The 21,333-nt window shown below is 46.1% G+C and overlaps 1 protein-coding gene across 2 annotated transcripts in view; it reads right to left on the bottom strand.

Annotated features, from left to right (window-relative positions):
* Window positions 1–21,333, bottom strand: part of TMEM94 (transmembrane protein 94) — a 101,564-nt gene that overhangs the window by 25,010 nt on the left and 55,221 nt on the right. For both annotated transcript variants that reach the window (XM_084647067.1, XM_084647066.1), the window contains 12 exons: window positions 20,960–21,096; window positions 20,001–20,203; window positions 16,799–16,950; window positions 15,621–15,723; window positions 15,184–15,270; window positions 14,567–14,683; window positions 9,685–9,741; window positions 7,629–7,733; window positions 6,491–6,655; window positions 5,911–6,120; window positions 3,093–3,408; window positions 1,896–2,069 (listed from right to left, as the gene is read on the bottom strand). In XM_084647067.1, coding sequence (XP_084503193.1) covers window positions 1,896–2,069; window positions 3,093–3,408; window positions 5,911–6,120; window positions 6,491–6,655; window positions 7,629–7,733; window positions 9,685–9,741; window positions 14,567–14,683; window positions 15,184–15,270; window positions 15,621–15,723; window positions 16,799–16,950; window positions 20,001–20,203; window positions 20,960–21,096 — 1,826 coding nt within the window. The remainder of the gene's footprint in view (window positions 1–1,895; window positions 2,070–3,092; window positions 3,409–5,910; window positions 6,121–6,490; window positions 6,656–7,628; window positions 7,734–9,684; window positions 9,742–14,566; window positions 14,684–15,183; window positions 15,271–15,620; window positions 15,724–16,798; window positions 16,951–20,000; window positions 20,204–20,959; window positions 21,097–21,333) is intronic.

Genomic DNA, 21,333 nt, shown 5'->3' with positions numbered 1-21,333 from the left:
AAGATGGAGGCAGTACAGGCCATTGGGTCATTTCACTCCAGAAGCATGTGAATCCTTACTCACCTCCAGTTACTATGGATTTGGGGTGAAAAATGTCAGATTAACAGGGACATATTTCACTAAACAAGACAAGGGAATCTAGAGATGGGTTATGTACTATTTCTGCTCAGGGTACATAATTTACTACCTGTCCACCTTTGGTTTCCTTACAGAGGTCTCATTATGGTGTATGGATTCAAACATTCATTCCAAGATTTTTAAAGCCAAAAGGGGCCATTATGATCTAGTCTGACCCCCTGCATAACACAGTCCAGAGAATTTCACCCAGTAATTCCTGCACCAAGCTCATAATTTCTGGTTGACCTAGAGCGTAATTTTAGAAAGCCATACAACCTTGATTTAAAGGCTTCAAGTGATGAACAATCTACCACATCCTTAAGTAAATTATTCCAATGGTTAATTACCCTCACTGTTAACATTCTTCTTACAGTTCATTCTAGACAGCATTATTACGGTCACACACACACACACACGCATATCTGAACCCTCTAGGAAAAAAAACTTTTAAAACTTAGGAAATGAAGTTAGAATGAGGCAAGATTAAAGGTAGTTCCCTATATTGAGAATCCCAGCAGTCAACTCTGACCACCACATTTCAAAGCCTTTCCTATAAAGACAAGATGACAGCAACTGGAACAAATATAAAAAAAATCTTCCCAGGTCAAGGTGTGAGATTAACTGCTGGACAGAAGGATATGGTTTACCCCCAGGGACTTTCAACTCTGTACAGTATTGATTTCACTGGGACAACAAAGTCTGTGCATAGACAAACAGGAAACTCCTCTTGTTCTGCTTTTCCAGGACACAGACACACAAAAGATCATTAATACGTTGGATATAACATTAGCCAGAACCAAATTACAAAGGTTACTCACAATCCTCATGCTTCTGGGAAGAGCTGGTCACACACTAGGGTCAGGAAGAAATTCCTCCCAACATGTTATAGCACTACACAGTGACGTGTGTTACCAAGAAGTTTACAGCTTCCTCTTTAGCAGTTGGTATTGGCTGCAGGTAGACACAGGATATCAGTCTAGAGCAGGGGTGGGCAAACTTTTTGGCTCGAGGGCCACATCTGGGTATGAAAATTGTATAGCGAGCCATGAATGCTCACAAACTGGGAGTTGGGGTGCAGGAGGGCATGAGGGCTCCAGCAGGGGGGGCGGGCTCTGGGGTGGGGTTGGGGATGAGGAGTTGGGGGTGCAGAAGGGTGCTCCGGGCTGGGACTGAGCAGTTCAGAGGGTGGGAGGAGGATCAGGGCTGGGGCAGGGGGTTAGAGCAGGGAGGGGGTCAGGCTCTGGGTGGCACTGATCTCAAGCAGCTCCCAGAAACAGCAGCATGTCCCCTCTCCAGCTCCTATGCAGAGGCATATCCAGGCAGCTCTGAGCGCTGCTCTGTGCACAGGCGCCACCCCTGCAGCTCCCATTGGCTGCAGTTCCCAGCCAATGGGATCTGCAGGGGTGGCGCTTGGGGTGGAGGCAGCATGCGGAGCCCCCTGGCTGCCCCTATGCGTAGGAGCTGGAGTGGGGACATGCCACTGCTTCCAGGAGCTGTTTGGAGTGGTGCAAGCCCCTGACCCCGCTCCCTGGTTGGAGCGCCGGAGCAGAGCAAGCCCCAGACCCCAATTCCCAGTGGGAGCTCGAGGGCTGGATTAAAACATCTGGAGGGCCAGATGTGGTCCCCAGGCCATAGTTTGCCCACCTCTGGTCTAGAGGGAGCCTTGGTCTGTTCTACTCTGGCAATTCCTAGGCTGTTTTTGAGACTTGCAAAATACTCCATTTCCCCTCCCCTACTATATCCAACACCTATACCCAAGAGAAGGGAGGCAGCCTTACTGGTGGTGGTGTCCTTAACAAAAAGGCTGATCATGTGACTCAAAGGTGGTCTCCTCTTGGTGATGGAAGAGAGTTTTCCCAGTACTGTCTCCTTCACCATCTCATCAGTCGGCAGGCGGTACAGGGCCAAGTGGTTCTCCTGCTTGAAAAGCTCTTTGGCTCCGGGTGTGAAACCTGAAACATGAATGTAAAGGGGAGAAAGATTAGACACAACCCAAAGTAAAATGGAGGAGATCTCACTTTGCTGCTCCCCTCCATCCCCTGGCTGCAGTCATTCTGATATCTTCCCAGCAACAGCATCCACCAGAAACCAAGCCAGTGACATTCTGTAGCCCCAGTGTGTGCTAACAGCCAGGTGACAGAGGTTACGCTTACCTAGCTGACTTGCCTGCATTCTACTATGTGCATACACTAAAATGCTTTGAGATCTACTGATGAGATGTGCTATATAAGAGCCAGATGATATTATTAGTGGAGTCCTTAGCACTCCTGATTCATTTAAGAGAAGGAGAGCAATTTAGAAGAACAAGCATAGGACAAGAGGTCAGAAACTCTCAAATGTTAATTCTGGCTCTGCCACTGACTCATTGTGTGACCTAGGACAAGTCATTTAACATTCCTGTGCCTCACTCTTAAATGGGGACATTGATACTTATCTACCTCACAAGAGTGGGATGCGGATTATGAAGTACTGAAGATGTGAAGTGCTACATATTACTTCTGGCTAACCACTGCCAGTTTCTCTGTAATACACAAGCCTAAACATTCGCACTGACAAAGACATCAGAGGAGCAATTTGTCCGTTCTTATTGGTCATTCTTTATCCACTGTGGGGCAAAAAGCTTCTTCATCAGCTCTGCTGCTGTCCATAACACTGAAGGATTTGAACCAGAACTTTACCAAATTTAGCTTGTGTTGGCTGGGAAAACTCTTAGCCATGAATGTCACTCAATGACTGTAGCACCGTGTCTGAACCTGTCCGCGGTGAACTCTCCAATGACACTGGCAACAAGTCTGATGTCAAACCTCTGAGCATTGACCCAAAGAGAAAAGATCAGAGTCAGATCTGAACTCCAGCTTTCCAACTAACAAAGAGGTACCATTCTGGTACTCTCCCAGTATTCAGCTGGCTCAGTAAGACTACCATGAAAGCTTGCTACCATTTCTCAGCTGTCTCCTTGTTTGGTTCTTCCTTACCTATTAGCCTGGCAAACTCACAGAGCCCCCAGGGCACATGGACAGGCAGCACGGCATTGTGGGTCTCCTGGAGGGCAATGTTGCAGAGGTGGTCAGAGAAGCGGCATAGGCGCTCCGTCACACTGGCATTGCAGAGGTTGAGCAGCACATTCAAGCCCAGAGGCTTCAGGGAAGTTAGGTGCATCTGCCAGTTGGAGTCGTCGAACTGGATACAGGAGGGGTTCTGCTGGTCCTGGGACAGGCTGAGCATTTTGAGGTGGTAGTCACACACGAAGTCTTCAGCCTCACAGGCCAGTCCCTCACTGTCACCGCCAGCCTGATCAGACATGCAAGAAAAACCTGGTTAGTTATAATGGAACGTAGTTGCTAGAGATGCTCCAATTCCCATCCCAAGCTAAGTATCCCTTAGCAGAAGAGAGAGTCCCAGATATAACAGGGAAGATTAACAGGCCATTGCTTCCTCCACTTATCAAAAGTAGCAGCTTCCTTAGTTCCACCGTCTGAAATTCTCCAGAGGAGTAAAAACAATGTTTTTTAATGGTCTAAATTCTAAGGGAGGAAAATGAATGAGTATGTGATGAGGGAATGACTACTGTAAAGGGCCCGGGGGCTTTTCCAGGGAGATTAAACTACTTTCTAGTAACACATTTAGAAAAATAAATATTAAGTTCCTGATCCTTCCCACACTGAAATCTGTGGGAGTTTTACCATTGCCATAAGTGGGAGTATGAACAAACTCAGAAGATAACCAGGGAAAGAACTGTAGGATTGATTTTAAGATGACAGAAGTTTGAGGGATGGGGATGAAGTCTCCTAAGAAGAAGGTGGCATGTAACATTCCCTGAATGCACAAGAATATATCTGAGCGTCCTCATCATAGACACTAGCAACAGGTACCTCCTTTAGTTCTGTCCTTAAAAGAACCAATCCTTCCCAGGGGAAAGGGGCCTTCAGTAAAGAGAATGCTTTTCTTCTCTGGAAAAGGACATGCAGCCCATGCTAAAGGATGTGCAAGGGGAATGAAGTGAGATTCTTCCCTGATTCCTTCCCCTTACAATTCAGCAACTGAAGCAGGCAACACTTGACAGAAACACCGACATTTCTTTGTGAGCCCTGCTTAAGCACCAAGCCCATTACCAGTCAGGTGACAGGGGCCAGGCATGAGTCTTTTATTGTACTGTAGACATACCATTAGGGTCATAATTTGTCACTAGAAGATACTATGCCCAACTTTCCCCTTGCTTACACTGGGGTAGTTCAGGAGTAACTCCACTAAAACCCATGGAGCTACAGTGATGTAAATTCAGAATAACAGAGCACAATCAGTACATATGAGTGGCCAGTATTACCAGTCAATTAGTATTTAATGAAAACTAAACTTTGTTAATTTGGCCTTGGGTTCTTTTGTTTTTGACTTCATGAAGTATTCACAATCTACTGCTGGTTTTGTGAACATAGTTATTATTATTTATTTGTATCATCATAGCACATGGGCCCTATATGTAGAATTATTCTACATCTACCATAAATGAACACTTGGCGTGCTACAGGTAAAGTATCCATTACTGGTATTCGGTATTCAAGGTCAGAAACTGGTCACCTGTTGCATGGTTTAGATTCTGGTCCCTGACTGACTAAGTAACATTTTTGATAGAAGACTATGGAATAATGCCTTTCTAATAGAATTCTTTGTCAGTTTCAGTATTTATGTATATTTCTTGACTGCCTGGTGATCAATCAAATACTCATGAATAATGAAAAGCAGTAACATATCAAATTTGAACCATGTGTTTAAAAAACTGTCTTCATCAATTGACCAGTTCTCTGGGATGCAGACCACGGATATTAGTCTATATCATGAATGATGTAAAGAAAGTGAATAGAGAAGTGTTATTTACCCCTTCACGTAACACACAAACCAGGGGTCAATCCAATGAAATTAATAGGCAGCAGGTTTAAAATAAATATAAGGAAATACTTCTTCATACAACACACAGTCAACCTGTGGAACTTGTTGCCAGGGGATGGTGCGAAGGCAAAGATATAACTGGGTTCAAAAAAGAAGTAGATAAGCTCATGGAGGACAGGTCCATCAGTGGTTGTTCGCCAAGATGGTCAGGGATGCAAACCCATGCTCTGGGTGTCCCTAAGCCTCTGACTGCTAGAAGTTGGGACTGGATGACAGGAGATGGATCACTTGATCAACTGCCCTGTTCTGTTTATTCCCTCTGAAGCACCTGGCACCAGCCACTATTGGAAGATACTGGGCTAGATGGTTGGACCCAGTGTGGCCGTTCCCATGTACCACACAGGCATGTCTGCCAGAGGTCTGACCCAAACCAGCAGTTAGTCTAGCAGAGAGCTAGCATCACTGGGATGCTGAAGAGGAGACTCCTCACAACCTCTTCTCTCCTCTAGAGCAATCAGTACTACTAACTAAATCCTCAGACTTTGAAAAGGGCCCCTTTAAATGAACAGCTCTCCTTACCCCACAGAAAGAGGGGAAATCCAAAGGTGTGGGAGCTAATAGGATTACAGTGCTGGCTGTAACTTGCTGTCTAATGTCTCTGCCAAGCACTCCTGAGTATAATGTTATTTTGGCTGAAGAGCCATCTTCCCATCCACAAGGCCAGCAAAAGGCACAGAGTACAATGAGATTCAGCTGCTCCTTTCCTTACTTAACTCACACAAATCTGCTAGATTTTGCCATTCTCTAACTCAAATCCGGGGATGGGTGGGTAGGGCTCTTTCTCCTCTCGACGCAGCCTGTCCTACAGCTCAGTGAGAGGCTGACTGCATCCATTTTTGCATACCTTACCTGGGTTGCCTCCTCCTCACCACCCTCTGTGTCTTTGCTGAAGCTCACATTGGACCCCGAGGGATGCTTGCTTCTACTGTTTGGCTTTCTGTGGACATGGACGTCAGAAGATTTCGGCGTGTCACTAGACCAGTCGTTCCTCTCTTGTTCATTGGCAACGTGGACCATATCCATCATGGGACCAGAGAGCAGAGCATCCCTCTCATGGGGCTAGAAGAGAGCAAGGAGGTGAACAGTAATGAGGCACTTATGGGATGGAATGGAAAATCCCCACTACTGATTTGCATGATGCCAAGCCTATTCTATCGTGGGATGGATTTGGGTAGCTGGGGGTGGAGCAGCTTCTGGCCTCTACTGAAGAGGACTGGACAGGACTCTCTTTGGAGGAGCAGGTCCTCACCATTCCTTAATCATTCAAGCAACGACACTCTCCTCCAGGAGCTCAACATTTGCTTTTCTATACCATTCCAAGCCCTGCCAGATCATGAACTGAATCTAGTTGCCTGGCAGGTAGTGCTAAGGCTGCCAGCCACGCCATGCTGAAAGCAAAGCATCACTTTGTTGATGACCCATCCCTCACCTCCTCGTCCATCTCTGGGTGGCAGAAGGAGCGCGTGGAGAGTTCATCCGTCAGGTCTTCATGGCTATCATGAGGAGCTTCCACCTTCCCACTGAAGAACAGAACAGTCTCTGGACTGGGATTTGGCCAGGATAGAATCCCCTGCTTGTCTACACAGCAAAGCACCTAAAACACCCCAAGACATCCCGCAACACCCCCCAAAATACAAACACCCAGTGAGTTAATGTCTAAAATATATATTCACTGAAACAAACAGCAGAAGACTTGGGTGGGTTTTCAGATACAAAGTTGGACAGAAGTCCCTTGTTAAGCAAAACTCCTGTCTTGAGAGAGCATTCTGAAAGCATGCCCAGGTGTACTGAGCACAACTTGGTTCCATCTGGATTAATGGTCACTTAATGAAAGTTTCATTTAGGACCTATTAAAACTAAGCATGAAATCCATAAGCAGGAGGCAAGTCTTGTACCTATTTTACAGACTAGTACACCAAGGCTCAGGGAGATCAAGAGTTTTTTGTTTATTTTAATGTCATTGGCAGAGCTAGGAATAGAACAAGAGTATGACCTGGGCTTAAGCTACCAGACCACACTGAATGTCCTCTAAACCACTGTCTTTACTAGAAGTGTGCTTCTGGGAGGATAGGTGCCCATTTGGTTTAAAGACAGTTATAATTAGGCTAACGCTCGTGCTGTCATATGGGTGTAATTCATAAAGTGTAAAAAAGCAGAAAACGGATGAGAGCATAAAAATTGGATGGGAAGAGATGTTGAATCCCAGCGATAATAGAACATGGCAATATTCTAAACAAAGAGAGCTCTCAGCCATACACACAGCTGTTTGCATTGCTTCACACTGACTCTGCAGACATTCTAGGCTTCCGAGTGAAAATCCTGGAATCTTATTATGTAGATGTCTAGCTCTTATATAGCGCTTTTCAACATTAGACCTCAAAGCACTTTACAATACAGGTTATAAAGCCCTTGCAAACCCAGGAGACTAGAAACCCCACAAGACCTTTACTCAGAACGCTGTGAATAGAGCACCTACAACCCTGTTTCTTAGGGGATTTTCACAGTGATTGAAGAGAGCAAGGAGTCCCATTTAGGTATCCTCCTTGTGATAACCTAGTGATACTCACAGTGACGGATCCCAGGCTGTGAAGTAAGCTGGAGGTGAAGCTGAGTGTTGGAGACTTGCCTTTTAAAACACACAGAAAGTGGCTCCAGATACAACGTATCATTTCCTGTCAGAGAAGCAGACCACAGGTGACAATTCGCTGGGGAGAGCCTGGGTGAGGAAGGGGGAGGAGGGGTGTGTGAAGTTAACAAACATGCTTATAGGTTTGAGTCAAAGAGACCCCGTGAAACAATCCATTGCCGGGGGACAGGACTTTAAGTGTGAGTAGGTTAAGGTTTTCAAGGGCAAGGGCACTCCCCCTGCTGAATGCAAACAGCAAATATGTTCCTTGAACAGGGATTCTGCTGGGGCCATCACAGTCTTTCCAGAAAATACAGGTGGAAATTCTGAAGGGGTTTCACCTCAGTTAACTTGGTGCTGCCTCTTGGAATCTTTTTTCTAAACAATATGCTCAGATCCTTTGATGAAAGGATTTCAGTGCCCCACCACATGCCTGTTAAACCCATTTCCAGATGGGACAACTGAAGCACTGAGGTGCAATGACTTGCCCAAGGTAACCTAGTGAGTCAGGAGTCTGGGTTCTATTTCCTGCTAGAACCATTGCCTCCCCATCCAATTTAACTAAAAGTCAAATCTATGAACAACTGAAGGAAGGGTTGCATGAGAGAAATACTACAACCTAAACGTGCTGCTGTCACAGACAACCTTAGTCTCCCACAGGAGCACTATCCCAAACAGAGGCTGGATGACAGAAGGCTAACACCTATGGGCTCATCTCTGCAAATCTGGGATCCACTCCCAGCCTCAGCGCTGTGTGTTTCTTGTTCCCAGCCAAACTGGGTCTGAATTTGATGTTGAGCTGCAAGCTTTAAATGCATTTCTGGATTGCCACCACTTTGCATCACTTCTCCCGTGCTTCAACTCCTCCAGTGCTCAGAAACTATGTTGATAAGGGCCATGTACAAACCTAGACAGATTAAATCTCACCATGGTTGTAGTCAGAAATGCAGACAATATTTAATTTAAAACAAAAAGAAAAGGCCATGTTTAACCCAGACACTTTCTTACAGCCAAGGTCTTCACACAGAAGCAGAAAAAGGGAACAGATCTATGCACCAGGGAGATGACCTCAAGTCATTACTTTTTAACTGCTCAAGCACTGAATTGCACAGCTCAGCTGAAGGATGAACTGGCATAGGAAGGTAAGAAAACATTCAGAGAGAGTGATATGCGTGGGGGCTAGCAGTGGCAAGGGAAGAGACTGAGCCTGCTGACATTTGGGATTTTCTAATTAGCCTTGGGAATCCCTCTACTTCCCCAGGGAAATGGAAGTCCTAACGCCAGATGAGGCAAGACATTATCCCCTGTTTCATCTGGGTGATATAATTTGAAGAGGGGCTGGATCCAGACAGTTCCTTTGAAGGTTTGCTTGCTCTGGTTTGGGAAGTGTTAGTAATGTACACAAACTTATTAAGAAGCTGGTGAAGCAGGATCAGGCTTTCATCCCAAATGACCCACTCTCCTCTCTTCATATTTCGCCTCTGCCAGGGCTCCAGTCTTGCTGCTACTTCCCATCTCCCTGTTCACTAGTTTTGATTGGATGACGGTTTTGTTTTTTAAGATAAGCTAAATTCTGCCCCAGCCTCCTGCTATGTACCCGTATTTTTTGACTAGTTATTTCACCTGTGGAGCAACAGTGACCAACAGGACTTGAAACAGAAGCTTTCTCCAAGACAGGAAAGCTTGGTTTCAAAACCTCAGCAAAATTCTAATTCATGGCAACCTGAAGGGTACAAGCTGGACCACCTGTGTCACATTTAGCTCAACTCTGGCTAGTAGAGCCATTTCTAAATGAGGAGGTGTGTGGGAAAGACATCCAACCTGCAAGCAGAGCAAAATAAAGCAGCAAACAAAGAGTGCCAGCAGGCATCTGCCACCAGCAGTGAAGGTTTAGGGACTAGCAGGAGACCACAGAGGGAGAAAGGAAAGGATCTTATGGAGCTCGCAGTGAAGTAGAAAGAGAACGGAAGACTGGTAAAAAATAGTAACAACAATACCTGAGAAGATACCATCTCTGTGTAGCTGCTGAGAGTGTCCTCTGAAAACTTAGCCAGCTGTAGCAAGAGAAAAGACCAGTTACTATCAGTGTGCTCAGAAATGGTACATGAGAAGTGTCCCTCTCTGAATACTGTGCATTCTGGGAGGTAAAGGGAGGGGCCCTACTCTCTATTGCCATACCAGAAGAGACAGATGGTCCATCAAATCCAGTAACTTGTCTCCAGTGGTCCACGTTATTATTTATCAGTTAATGATAAGCACCATGCTTGGTGCTGTACAGGACAGGGATGAACACAAGGTCCTTGCCCTGAAAAGCTTACAGACTAAAGAGACAGATTACACCAGTTAGATGCACTAGGACGCAGCTCTTTCTTAGGCTGATATTTTGAGGCAGGAGGAGGCAGTGTTTGAACTGATCTGGACTGGGTGAAAGCAGGGAGCTTTAAGAAGGGATTGCAAAGGTAGGCAGCTGTAACACCAGGGACATGGAGAAAGGAGGCAGAATGAAAGGGGCTATAAGATAGGAAATTAAATCAGAGATGTCGGTGGGATGGAATCATGCAGAGCTTAGAAGGGGAGGGAAAGTTATAGATGACAATTTTACGACTCAATGTCTTGCATCCAACGAGGGGGAATTCTCATCTTGACAGAAAGAGGAACAACTCACAAAACTGAAAAAAACAGCGGTTGCAAGTGTAAACAGAATGAAGTCCCAATCAGTAATACTTCCACTTGATCCAATTTCACAAAGTTAAAAAACACATATGAGCCAAATAGCTGGGAGAAAATTTACATAGAGCAATGTGAGGGATCATTTTGAAGAGTTTAAGAACTTTTTAATAAATACCCAAAAAGCTACAATCAAGAAACAAAAGGTACACTGGTTAGAAAACCAGCCTGGCTTAGAAGCAAAGTGAAAACAATAATAAAAAATAAAAACAATACAGATGGAAAAAAGAGGAAACTGACAGCAATGAATAAAAATTAGAAGCTAGAAAATGTAGAAAGCTGATAAGGAAATGAAAAGGACACATGAAGAAATCTATAGCCAACAGTAACAGACAAAAAGGATTAGGGTTTGGGGGTTTTTTTGAGTTAAGCATATCAAGAACAAAAGGAACCATGACAACGGTATCAGTACATTACTAGATGGGAATGATAGAATTGTCAGCAATAATTAAGAAAAGGAAAGAAAAAGGAAGAAGTGTTCAATAAATATTTCTGTTCTGTATTTGGGAACAAGCCAGATGATGTATTCATATCATGTGATAATGATGAAATACTTTCCATTCCAACATTAACTAAGGAGGATGTTAAACAGCAGCTACCAAAGACAGACATCTTTTATCTGGAACTGCTGATTTACTTGCAGCCAAGAATTTTAAAAGAGCTAGCCAAGGAGCTCTCTGGACCATTAATGTTGATTTTCATTAAGTCTTGGAACACAAGGAAAGTTTCAGGACTAGAAGGCTAATGTTGTGCTAATACTTAAAAATGGTAAATGGGGATGACCCAAGTAATAATAGGCCTGTCAACCTGACTTCAAACTAGCCCCAGTAAATGAAGTAGGTCCAGCACCCCTTTTTGCCAGAGCAGGTGCTCTAATTTGGCCAAGTAAGAGGGTGGCGGCAGCACCTGGGGGCTATAAAGGACCAGGGAGAGAGACATGGTGAGTCAGGGGAACCTGAGAGCACAGACCAGTGGAGCAAAGAAAAAGGGCAGGCGCTGAGAGCTGCCAGAGCCAAAAAACTAACTGTGGTTCCTGAGAGAAGGCTGAAGGCAGGGGAGCAGCAGCAGGAGTCGCTTGGTGGCTCTCAGAGAGACAGAGCCGAGGGCTGGAGGCAGGAGAGCAGAAGAGGAGTTTACTTGATGACTTCTCCAGGGCTGGACTCAGAGGAACCATGAGAGGGCCAAAGAGAGTGAGGGATGTTCCCCTGATGACGACGATCTCCCAGGAGAGTGGCTGTGGGAGTTCCCACTGGGAAGAGTGGGATTTTAAGGACTATATACACTGGATGTGGGAAATGGACTGTTTGGGATTTTTGTTGGGCAATAATTAACTGTGTTTTGGTAATAAACTGGCTCCAAGGAGGGGTATTATTTAAGCAAAAGAGCCTGAAGTAGATTTACTGGAGACTCTGAAAAGGGAAATTGAGGCAGATGTGCCTGTCATGCCACAGAAGGCTGCTCCAGACAGGCCATTCTGTGACAGGGTATTATAGGACTGGATTAATGAAGAAATATGAGGGTAACATAATTAATACTATCAACAAGGGTTTATGGAAAACAGACCCTGTCTAACTCGATATAAATTTTGGACGAGATTACAGGTTTGATTGCTAAAGATAACAGTATTGATTTAATATATTTAGACTTCTGTAAGGCATCTGACTTGGTACAGCACAACATTTTTATTAAGGAACTAGAACCAATACCAATATGGGCACACATTACATGGATTAAAAACAGTCTAACTGATAGGTCTCAAAATGTAACTGTAAACAGGGAATTATCATTGAGAGGCTGTTTCCAGTATGGTCCCACAGAGATTGGTTCTTGGCCATGTGCTATTTAAAAATATTAAATATGACCTGGAAGAAAATGAAGTCATTACTGATAAAGTTGGTCAATGACACAAAGATTGAGGAGTGCTAAATAACGAAGAGGACAGATCACTGATACAGAGCGCTCCGGATCACTTGGGTAAACTGGGCACAAGCAAACAATATGCATCCCTATATGGCCAAATGTAAAGTCATACATCTAGGAACAAAGAACATAGGCCATACTTACAGGCTGGGGGACTCTAGCCTGAGAAGCAGTGACTCTGAAAGAGACTTGGACGTCAGGCTGGACGACCAGCCGAACATGAGCTCCCATTGGGACACGGCAGCCGAAAGGGCCAAGGCAACCCTTGAATGCATAAACGGGGAACACGAAGTAGGAACAGGGAGGTTATATTACCCTGTGTTTGTATCTGGTGCAACCGCTGCTGGAATAGTGTCTCCAGATCTGGTGTCAACAATTCAAGAAGGATGTTAGAAGTTGGAGAGGGTTTAGAGAAGCACCAAGAAAACACCCCTTACCGGTAAAGACTTGAGGGACTGTCTTTAGCTGAGCAAAGAGGGGTAACTTGAGCACAGTCTGTAAGTAGCTACACGTGGAACAGAAATTTGAATGCTCCCATTTAGCAGAACAAGGTGCGGCAAGGTGAGGCCAGGCAAATCTGAACTAGAAATTAAATTAAAAAAAAAAAAAAAAGTTTCTTACCACTGAAGGTAAATAACTATTGGAACAACACGCCAAGATTGCTGGTGGGTTCTCCACTAGCCTTTCTTAAATTACATTTGGATGTTTTTCTAAAAGGTATGTTCTGCTTCAACCACATCTATGTGACTTGAAGCCAGAATTAATAAAGGAAAATCCTATGTCCTGTCTTATGCAGGAGGTCATACTAGAAGATGACCACAGTGGTCCCTTCTGGCCTTAAGATCTATTAGCTTGAACTCGATGGAAAGGGGAAAGGCAGCAGTGGAGGGAGCAGAGTTACATGGCCCAGCTGACAGAGAGGAAGAGGGTCTTAACTGCTTTGTTCTGAATGGAGTAGAGGGAAGAAAGGTGGGAATGGAGAGGCCAAAGAAGAGGCTGCCCTAGTCAAGATCAGAGTGAAGAAGGCCTGAACAAGCTTTGTGACTGTAGGGACATGGAGGAAGGATCATATTTGAGATGTCATGGGGAAAGAACTGGCAGGATTTGGCAAACTGCTTGGACATGTGGGGAGAAGAGACAGGAGACAGAAAAGGACACACCCAAGGTATGAGCTTGGGTGATAGGATGGAGGTGCCAACTGCAATGAAGAAGGGAAGACAAGGACCTCCTATTTCACCATGCCAGAGAATCAAGGGCAGAAGCTGAGTGATGCTGACAGTGAGCATGCAGAGGGGAAACCACTAAAAGGAGATGGTGAGGGAGCATTTGGATGCAACGGATGCAGTATCTGCCTCATTCTACGCCAGCACAGGATGCAGGTGACTCCCACTGACTTCAGTGTAAGTTCTGCATATCCTGTAGGGAGAAGAATAGGCACCAGGAGAATATGGGGACATTGAGTCTCAGGGAGCACAAGGAGGTATTCCGAGCAATTGTGTCAAAGGCAGAAACTTCAAAACAGATGCTTGAGAAGAAGATAAACACACCATAGTGCACCTGGCTAAAGCCATCAGGGGCAGGTGCATGGGGAGGTACTCCCACATCCATTGAAAAAAATCAGCTTATATCTCAGAAAGTTCAGGATCAGAACCCCAGCAGCCTCTCCAAGAAAAACTGCTAACCCCTCTCTGCCCTTATGGGAAATAACCCTCACCTCCTTAGTTCCTATTCCACTTCAGGGAGCATTCCTGTAATCTGACCCCCAGCATTTCAAGTGGCAGCTCCCAGATCCCATGGGGAATAACAGCGGTTAAAAAGAGGACATCGTAACACCCAGCCACTCCAATTCACTAAAGGTTCCTTTGTTCTGGCTATTGCATCACATTTGTCTCAGTTTAGACTCCCACTAAGAGGGTACAATTGTCCATCAGTTGGCTCACAGAACCTGTCTTAAATGGATCTATTTGACTGTGGAATAAACTCCAAGAGAAGAGCTTGGACCAGCTGAAACTGGGCTGGAGAGAGAACTGGGAACATACTGTTGGGAACGATGCTGCTGCTCCCCAGGGAGATGGACTAGACATGACCCAACAGGGGTCACCCAACTGTAATTTTTAAGATTCTGTGGATTCACCTGACGAACAGACTGCCCCCTGTGTTCCTCTCACAGAGTCCATCACCTTCTCTACCCCTCCCTCCACACACAGTGGCCGGACATGGGGAAATACCTACCAGCGAAGTGGATGAGGCCTTGCTCATCTGGGCCAGGACTCTGGCTTCTCCACAGGCTGTAGCAAGAACCCACAGGACAGGAAAGAGCAGTGGAAGGATGGGCAGCACGCCATTCACCTGAAAAACCACCTTTGGTCACCAACTAGAGTCGGCACAGCAATGAAGCTAGAACTAAGGCCTGTCACATGACCTCCCCTTCACCACAGTACAGGGACAGACACGGGGCAAAGTCAGGAGCAAAGGATGCAGTTTGCAAAGACTGAAAGTAGTGCAAACACACTGAGGAACCCTGAAGGAAAGTCACCCACAATCCATGGGGATTTGCCATAAAAGAGGTAGTCAGCAGTTCACCTCCACTTGCAGTCAGTTTTCACAATGGATTTGGCATTAAGCCTTAATATTAAAAAGAAAAATTCCTGGGAAAATAGATTAAAGCCCATCCTGATGGGAACACTAGGGATACAGCTGCTGTTCAATTGAGTGCTTCACCTGACCTCAGCGTGCACAGGGAAAGAAGCAACTCTGAGAAGGTGTGGAAGGTTTGTGTTAAAAGGAAATTAGCTGCAGTGTACATGTTTGTTAGGAGGGAGTGGGGTGGGCACAAGAGACTCCTTTACCTGCAGCTGAAGAAGAGTGTACCGCCAGGAAGCAATTCCAGGAGCCACGAAAATGAAGCGCACAGCATTGGTGATCAGGAAGCCAGCCTGTTAGTTAAACAGAGGAAATACCCTCAGCAAGCCACCACCACTTGGAACGAGAGTCTCCACTCCCCTTAACACTGCGAGCCCTGGAAAATCCTGGAGGACAAAGCTGGTTTGTTACTGCATTGCCAAACCTTCCCCACCCTCCGCCTCATCTCATTGCTACACCTACATACTGACTGTTGAGCACCTTCACTGCACTTCTCTGAGCTACCCAAACTGAATATAGGGTTAGTGACTGGCTGGAACTTTTCACCGGTTCTTAACTTCTGCTGGGATGTACTGGCCTGCTCTTCTGGCAACTTTGGGACAAGATTGGTCATCAACAGCAATGGCTTGAAAGTCAGACCTACCAATACAATAGGGACGGCACACTTCAGCATCACTGACTGCACTGTGAACCTCTCGTTATCCAGAGCTGTCACGGGACGTGACAAAGCCATGTCCAGACACCACCTGAAACATCAAGACCAGTTAGGAGCCCCAGCCCATGACAACAATAGCCAACAGTCCCAAGGCCCTAACATTGCATCTTCCTCCACTATAATCCTTTTAGTTTATCTTGATAGAATAGTGCTTCACGGTAGGAAACTGATCACTGTTTCAGAGACCCAAAGCCAGGCATTCCATACTACTAGCTTTGCACTTGACACTGGAGTAAATATAATGACTCCTTGACTCCTCAGCTGGTTGACCGCAGCTCTCAAACCCCAGTTTGCATGTCTAGTCAGAGTACATTCAGATACCTACATCTCTAGCTGACCAGAAGGGTCACTGATGTTACTGATTAAATCTTAAGGTAAAATGGCACTTGCAGAGAATCCCACCCACTCAGAGCAAAAAGATCAATAGTCATATGAAAGAGAATATTTCCCACTCGGTTTCTAAAAATGGGCTTTGCCCCCCTGCTGAACCAGATCAAGTAACAATGAAACACCTGCCTCATGCTATCTGCAGCCCTCTCGCTCTTCTTTTCTTTGCTCATCCAAGAATTAGCATTTTACTTCTTAAAATTACACCACCCTAAAAAGGAGAGCAACTATCCCTGCAAGTTAGTATTCTCTGCAGATCCAAACTTCTGTGCCCATAATTTAGAGATGATGCCTCTGGTTAGAGAGTTGACAGCTAGCCTTGTCCTTGGTCTCTGAGTTGCAAACACAAATTTAAAAAATAAAATAAAAAGGAAACTCAGATCCCTATAAAAATGGGCCCAAACGAAGGGCTTGCTATCAAATGCAGATATTATCTATCTCCTTGCCACCACCACAAATCAGTTTGCAGGTGAGGTGCTAAACCAGCAGTTTGGAGAATATGGCTTTCTGCATCCATCTGACCTAGCAGCTGCTGAGAACCAGTGAAGGAGTCCAGTGAGAGTCTTATAACTCTAGTATTCCCAGATAATGGATAAGAGGTAATATAGTCTATCTGAAGCCCCCTGTACAGGACTGGCAAAACGCCACCCCTTCTGATACAAGGCTGCAACAAGAACCAAGCCAGCCTGTACAAACATGAGAAGCAGTATTTAGCACACCTGACATTGTCAATCACTGGGGTCTTTAGGACACGAAAGAGACGATATAGCTGAGGATTCTGAGGTCCCTTCTTCACTTCACCCCTCGGGGACGGTGGAGGGGAGAAAGGGGGGAACAAGTCTCCTGGCTCCAGAACAATGTGTTCATCATCCTGTTATCAAATTAAAGAAGAAAAGACAGAAAGAAGGTCCAAAGGCTGCACAATCAGACAACTCAATGGAAACTTCCTGAAAGGCACTGGTGTTTTAGTATCACAGAAATCTGTTCAACACAGGACATGTTTCCTACACTGTTCAAACCATCAATGCTTTAAAATTCATTTGCAAAGTTGCTGCACTGAATGTGAAGTAGAATGCAACACCTATTGCAAAATGGAACACTTACTCCTCAGCATCATTGTAGTATATATGCACATTTCACAGGAAAGCATCTACACCAGGGGCGGGCAAACTTTTTGGCCTGAGGGCTGCATCAGGTTTCTGAAATTGTATGGAGGGCCGGTTAGGGGAGGCTGTGCTTTCCCAAACAGCCAGGCATGGCCCGGCCCCTGCCCCACATCCAACCCCCCGCTTCTTGCCCCCTGACAACCCCCCCAGGACTCCTGTCCCATCCAGCCCACTCTGTTCCCTAATGGCCCCCCTCTGCCCTGCTCTCGGTCCCCTGACCGCCCCCAGACCCCCCGCCACCCCATCCAACTCCCCCCTTCTTCCTGACTGCCCCCCTGTGACCCCTGCCCCATCCAACAACCCCTTCTCCCTGACTGCCCCCAGACCCCTCGCCTCATCCGCCCCCCGTCGCCCCATCCAACTCCCCCCTTCTTCCTGACTGCCCCCGTGACCCCTGCCCCATCCAATGACCCCTTCTCCCTGACTGCCCCCAGACCCCTCGCCTCAATTGCCCCGAACTGCCCTCCCACCACCTCATTCAACCCCCCCTCCTTCCTGACTGCCCCCCAGGACCCCTGTCCCATCCACCCCTCCCACTCCCTGTCCCCTGACTGCCCCCTGCCGCCCCATCCAATCCCTCCTCTCCTTCCTGACTGCCCCCCCGGGACCCCTGCCTCCATTCAACCCCCATTCCCCGCCCTCTGACCACCCCAACCTCTATCGACACCCCTGACCACCCCCCCGAACTCCCCTGCCCTCTATCCAACCCTCCCCTGCTCCCTGCCCCCTTACCGCACTGCCTGGAGTGCCGGTGGCTGGCAGCACAGCTGCACCAGGACAGGCAGCCATGCTGCACCAGCACAGCACAGAGCACTGGGTCAAGCCGGGCTCTGCAGACCCACCGCCCAGAGCATTGGGGGGAGGAGCGACAGCCTCCTGGGCCAGGAGCTATGGGGCTGGGCAGGATGGTCCCGCAGGCCAGATGTGGCCTGCGGGCTGTAGTTTGCCCATCTCTGATCTACATTATGGTGTTACAGTCACATAACTAAGGCGCCACAGCTGTGAGATTGTAGCACCCACAGTGTAGACGTGACCTTAGACAATAAAGAGCATCAAAAGTAACTTTAAAAGCTGAATTTTCCCCATGTCTTTCTTGCACAGCACATTTCCTCCCGCCCCCATTTCTAGTACAAAATATGAAATCTTGCCCACTTGCACCTATTAAAGATCCCTACATGCTTTTGTAAGAGGCATTTTAATTCTGATGCCTTGGCCAAATTGTAGTTTTGGTAATTCCATTCCTTTTCTCTAAATTAAACTATAATAATGGTCATGTGTGGCTTGTGGATGTGGCATTCTTTTTCACTTCTTGTCCAAAACTGGTGTTGCTGTGTTGTGAACAGCTGCTGCATTCCAGCCCAGAAGTAGTTGCATTACAAGCAGAAAAAAGATCCATGTGATTCCTTTATCTGCCACACAGGAGTTCGTAAGGCTTAACTTTTAATATTTGTAAAACAATGTGAGCTCCTTGGCTAAGAGCTTCCAAAGAGCAGGAAATATTATATTATCTTCATCTCTTTGCCCCAGCATCTTTAAATTTTTTTAATCTAAGTGCTCTCTTTGTTCTGTCAAGTGCTCCTGTTTGTACCACCAACTCTGTACATTCTCTAAACAAATCATCCCACAAGCTTCCATTCCCTGAGAGCTGCTTTCAGAGCCAGGAGGAAAGCCAGGCCCTGCTGCTTGTTTTGCTACATTGTAAAGGGCAAGCTTCAGTATCCAAACACCACGAAGGAAGGGTTTTCTGAAACAGCAGGCTGTTCACAGTTTTTTCCCAAATAAGATCTGATCAGTGGATAATTACACCACACATGAGCTAAGATGTTGTCCAGGTAACATTCCCACCAGTACTGGCCCCTCCCCATCTTCCCAAATTCCCTGAAATTATTCTGCAATCTGATGGAGACATGCATAGACTCTCAGACTTCAAGGTCAGAAGGGACCATCATGATCAAGTATGATTTTATAACAGATAAGTCTAGATCAGAGACCACTTGCAGTCCTGCAGTGATAACCTAAACATTTTCTCCTGTTCTCTCTCAGTCAATTTCTTCCTTAGCTTGTAGTTCCAGCCCTCTTAGGCAGTTCATTCACTTTCCCCCCACGTATCCTATACAACGACCTTACATTATCAGAGAGCAGAAAGGGGAAGGCCAGAGCAGATAAGCCTTTATTTCTCCATATGAAATGCAGGGTACAGTCCCCTTCTTTTATCAGAAAGGCATATTCTACACGAGGGTTCCATGAGGAAATACTATGTTCATGTTGGCAGTTCTATCTGCAAAGTGAGTGCAATGAAGTCACAGCAAGGAGCAGAGAGGAGTATTTTGCTCACAGGTTCATTTAAGATCTCTAGTGACAGTGACTTTCTGCCTAAAACCCATCTTCTGGCACAACAGCAACACCCAGGGTTTCAAAATGGGAGGGTGTCCTATTGAATTATCTATTCAGATGGGTTTAATACAGTTTTGATCAGAAGCACAATACACTCCTTTCCTGTCCTGTGGGAGATAAGAAACATCATACTTTGGCATCATTTGTGTGACTACGTTGTTGGGGTTTGGCAGGAGAGCTGTTTATATAAAGCACTTTTAGCTGCACAAATGAAGTGCAAGGTGAAACTCTTGAGTGCTCCCAAGGTAGGAAGAGATCAAACACACAATGAGAATACTGCATGCTCTGGGAATTGGTCACCAACTGATCATCCTGGGAAACAATCTTTCATCATGGCACAGAAAGGAGACAAGTGAGTTACCTTAATCCCTCTCAGAGAAGCAAAAGACTCCTGCCCCGGTCTCAGAGCAATAATGTCTCCCTCTACTAACAGGCTGACGGGTAGGTTTACGACATGACCATCCCTGTATGCCCAGTGGAGGGACCAGGATGGGGCAAAAGGCATGTGAAGGTCGGGGTACATGGAGTCTGGCCACTTTGGCTCTTTACCATCTTCCAGGGTATCTGAAAGCACAGAGAACAGGAAAGAGTGAGGAAGAGCCGCACTGGAAAAGGGCTGGTGATCCTGTAAGGATTTACCTTCCACAGAGTGATCCCTCCAGTGCTAATCCCATACAGTCCTTATGATCTCCTGCCATTTCCTTTATTCACCCATGGGGGAGGGGCGGTCCCTCATATTTCCCCATCCTGTACAGACAGCTACCCAAAGCAAATTTACAACATAAACCAAACACCAGGTAATGCTGAGATGAACCTATGCAAGACAAAAGCCAAGAGAATGTCCCAAAGGGCCCCAGGCTGAAAAGAATTACTTCCCCTCCTGCCAGGCAGAGGCTCTCCCCAGGCTTGCTGCCCAAATTGGGAGGGTGCTTACTCACAGCTGTTCTCACACACACACGTCTCTTGCTGGGAGGGTGCAGCTGTCACTACGCTCTCCTCTCTCATTGCTTGCTGGAAGGCAGATATTTTTATGAGATGCTCAGAGTCTGACTTACTTCAGCACACAGACATAGTGGCCATTTGCCTTACCAGGTTAAGATTCAAAGCATCTGACACTATAGCAGCTCAGCATCACCATCTAAAGAGGGTGGTGCAGAAAGCATGCCTCTCAACACCCTGCCTCTGTAGGAGACGGAGCAAGACAGGTAATCTAAATACAAGTAATGGAGACACCTAGGTTTGGAGAGAAATCCAATAGAGGAGGAAGCTGTGAGTGTGTGCATGACAACCCAAATGGAAGATGGCGGATAGAGACCTCACCGTTTATCTTGTCAATGATGGTCCGAAGCCTCCTTTCAACCTCTCTGCACTTCAGCCTCTCTTGTCGTCCAATCAAGAACAGGTTCAGGAAGAGTAGGAGGAGGAGTGCCAGGGCATTCACAATCTCAGCACCTTGGCTTTGTGAGGCAACAGGAAATAACCAAGTAGACAAGGCATGTGAGTAAAGGAGCAAAATATGCTCCCCCGTGCACAGATATAGACGCTCACCTGCCTGGCCCTTTATGAATAATGTTAATACTGGAGTCAGTGGGATGTAAGAATAAAGAAAAGCAGAGGTATTAAGCCCATGCTTGGTCTTTAGAACAATTCCACTGGAGAAGTTCAACAAGATCTGCTTCAATCCAGAGATACTC

This window comes from Lepidochelys olivacea, assembly GCF_965140295.1.
Source record: "Lepidochelys olivacea isolate rLepOli2 genome assembly, chromosome: 14".
In the NCBI taxonomy this organism is placed as follows: Eukaryota; Metazoa; Chordata; order Testudines; family Cheloniidae; genus Lepidochelys; species Lepidochelys olivacea.
The sequence above is the reverse complement of the archived record's forward strand: the minus strand, read 5'-3'. Positions and strand labels throughout refer to the sequence as shown.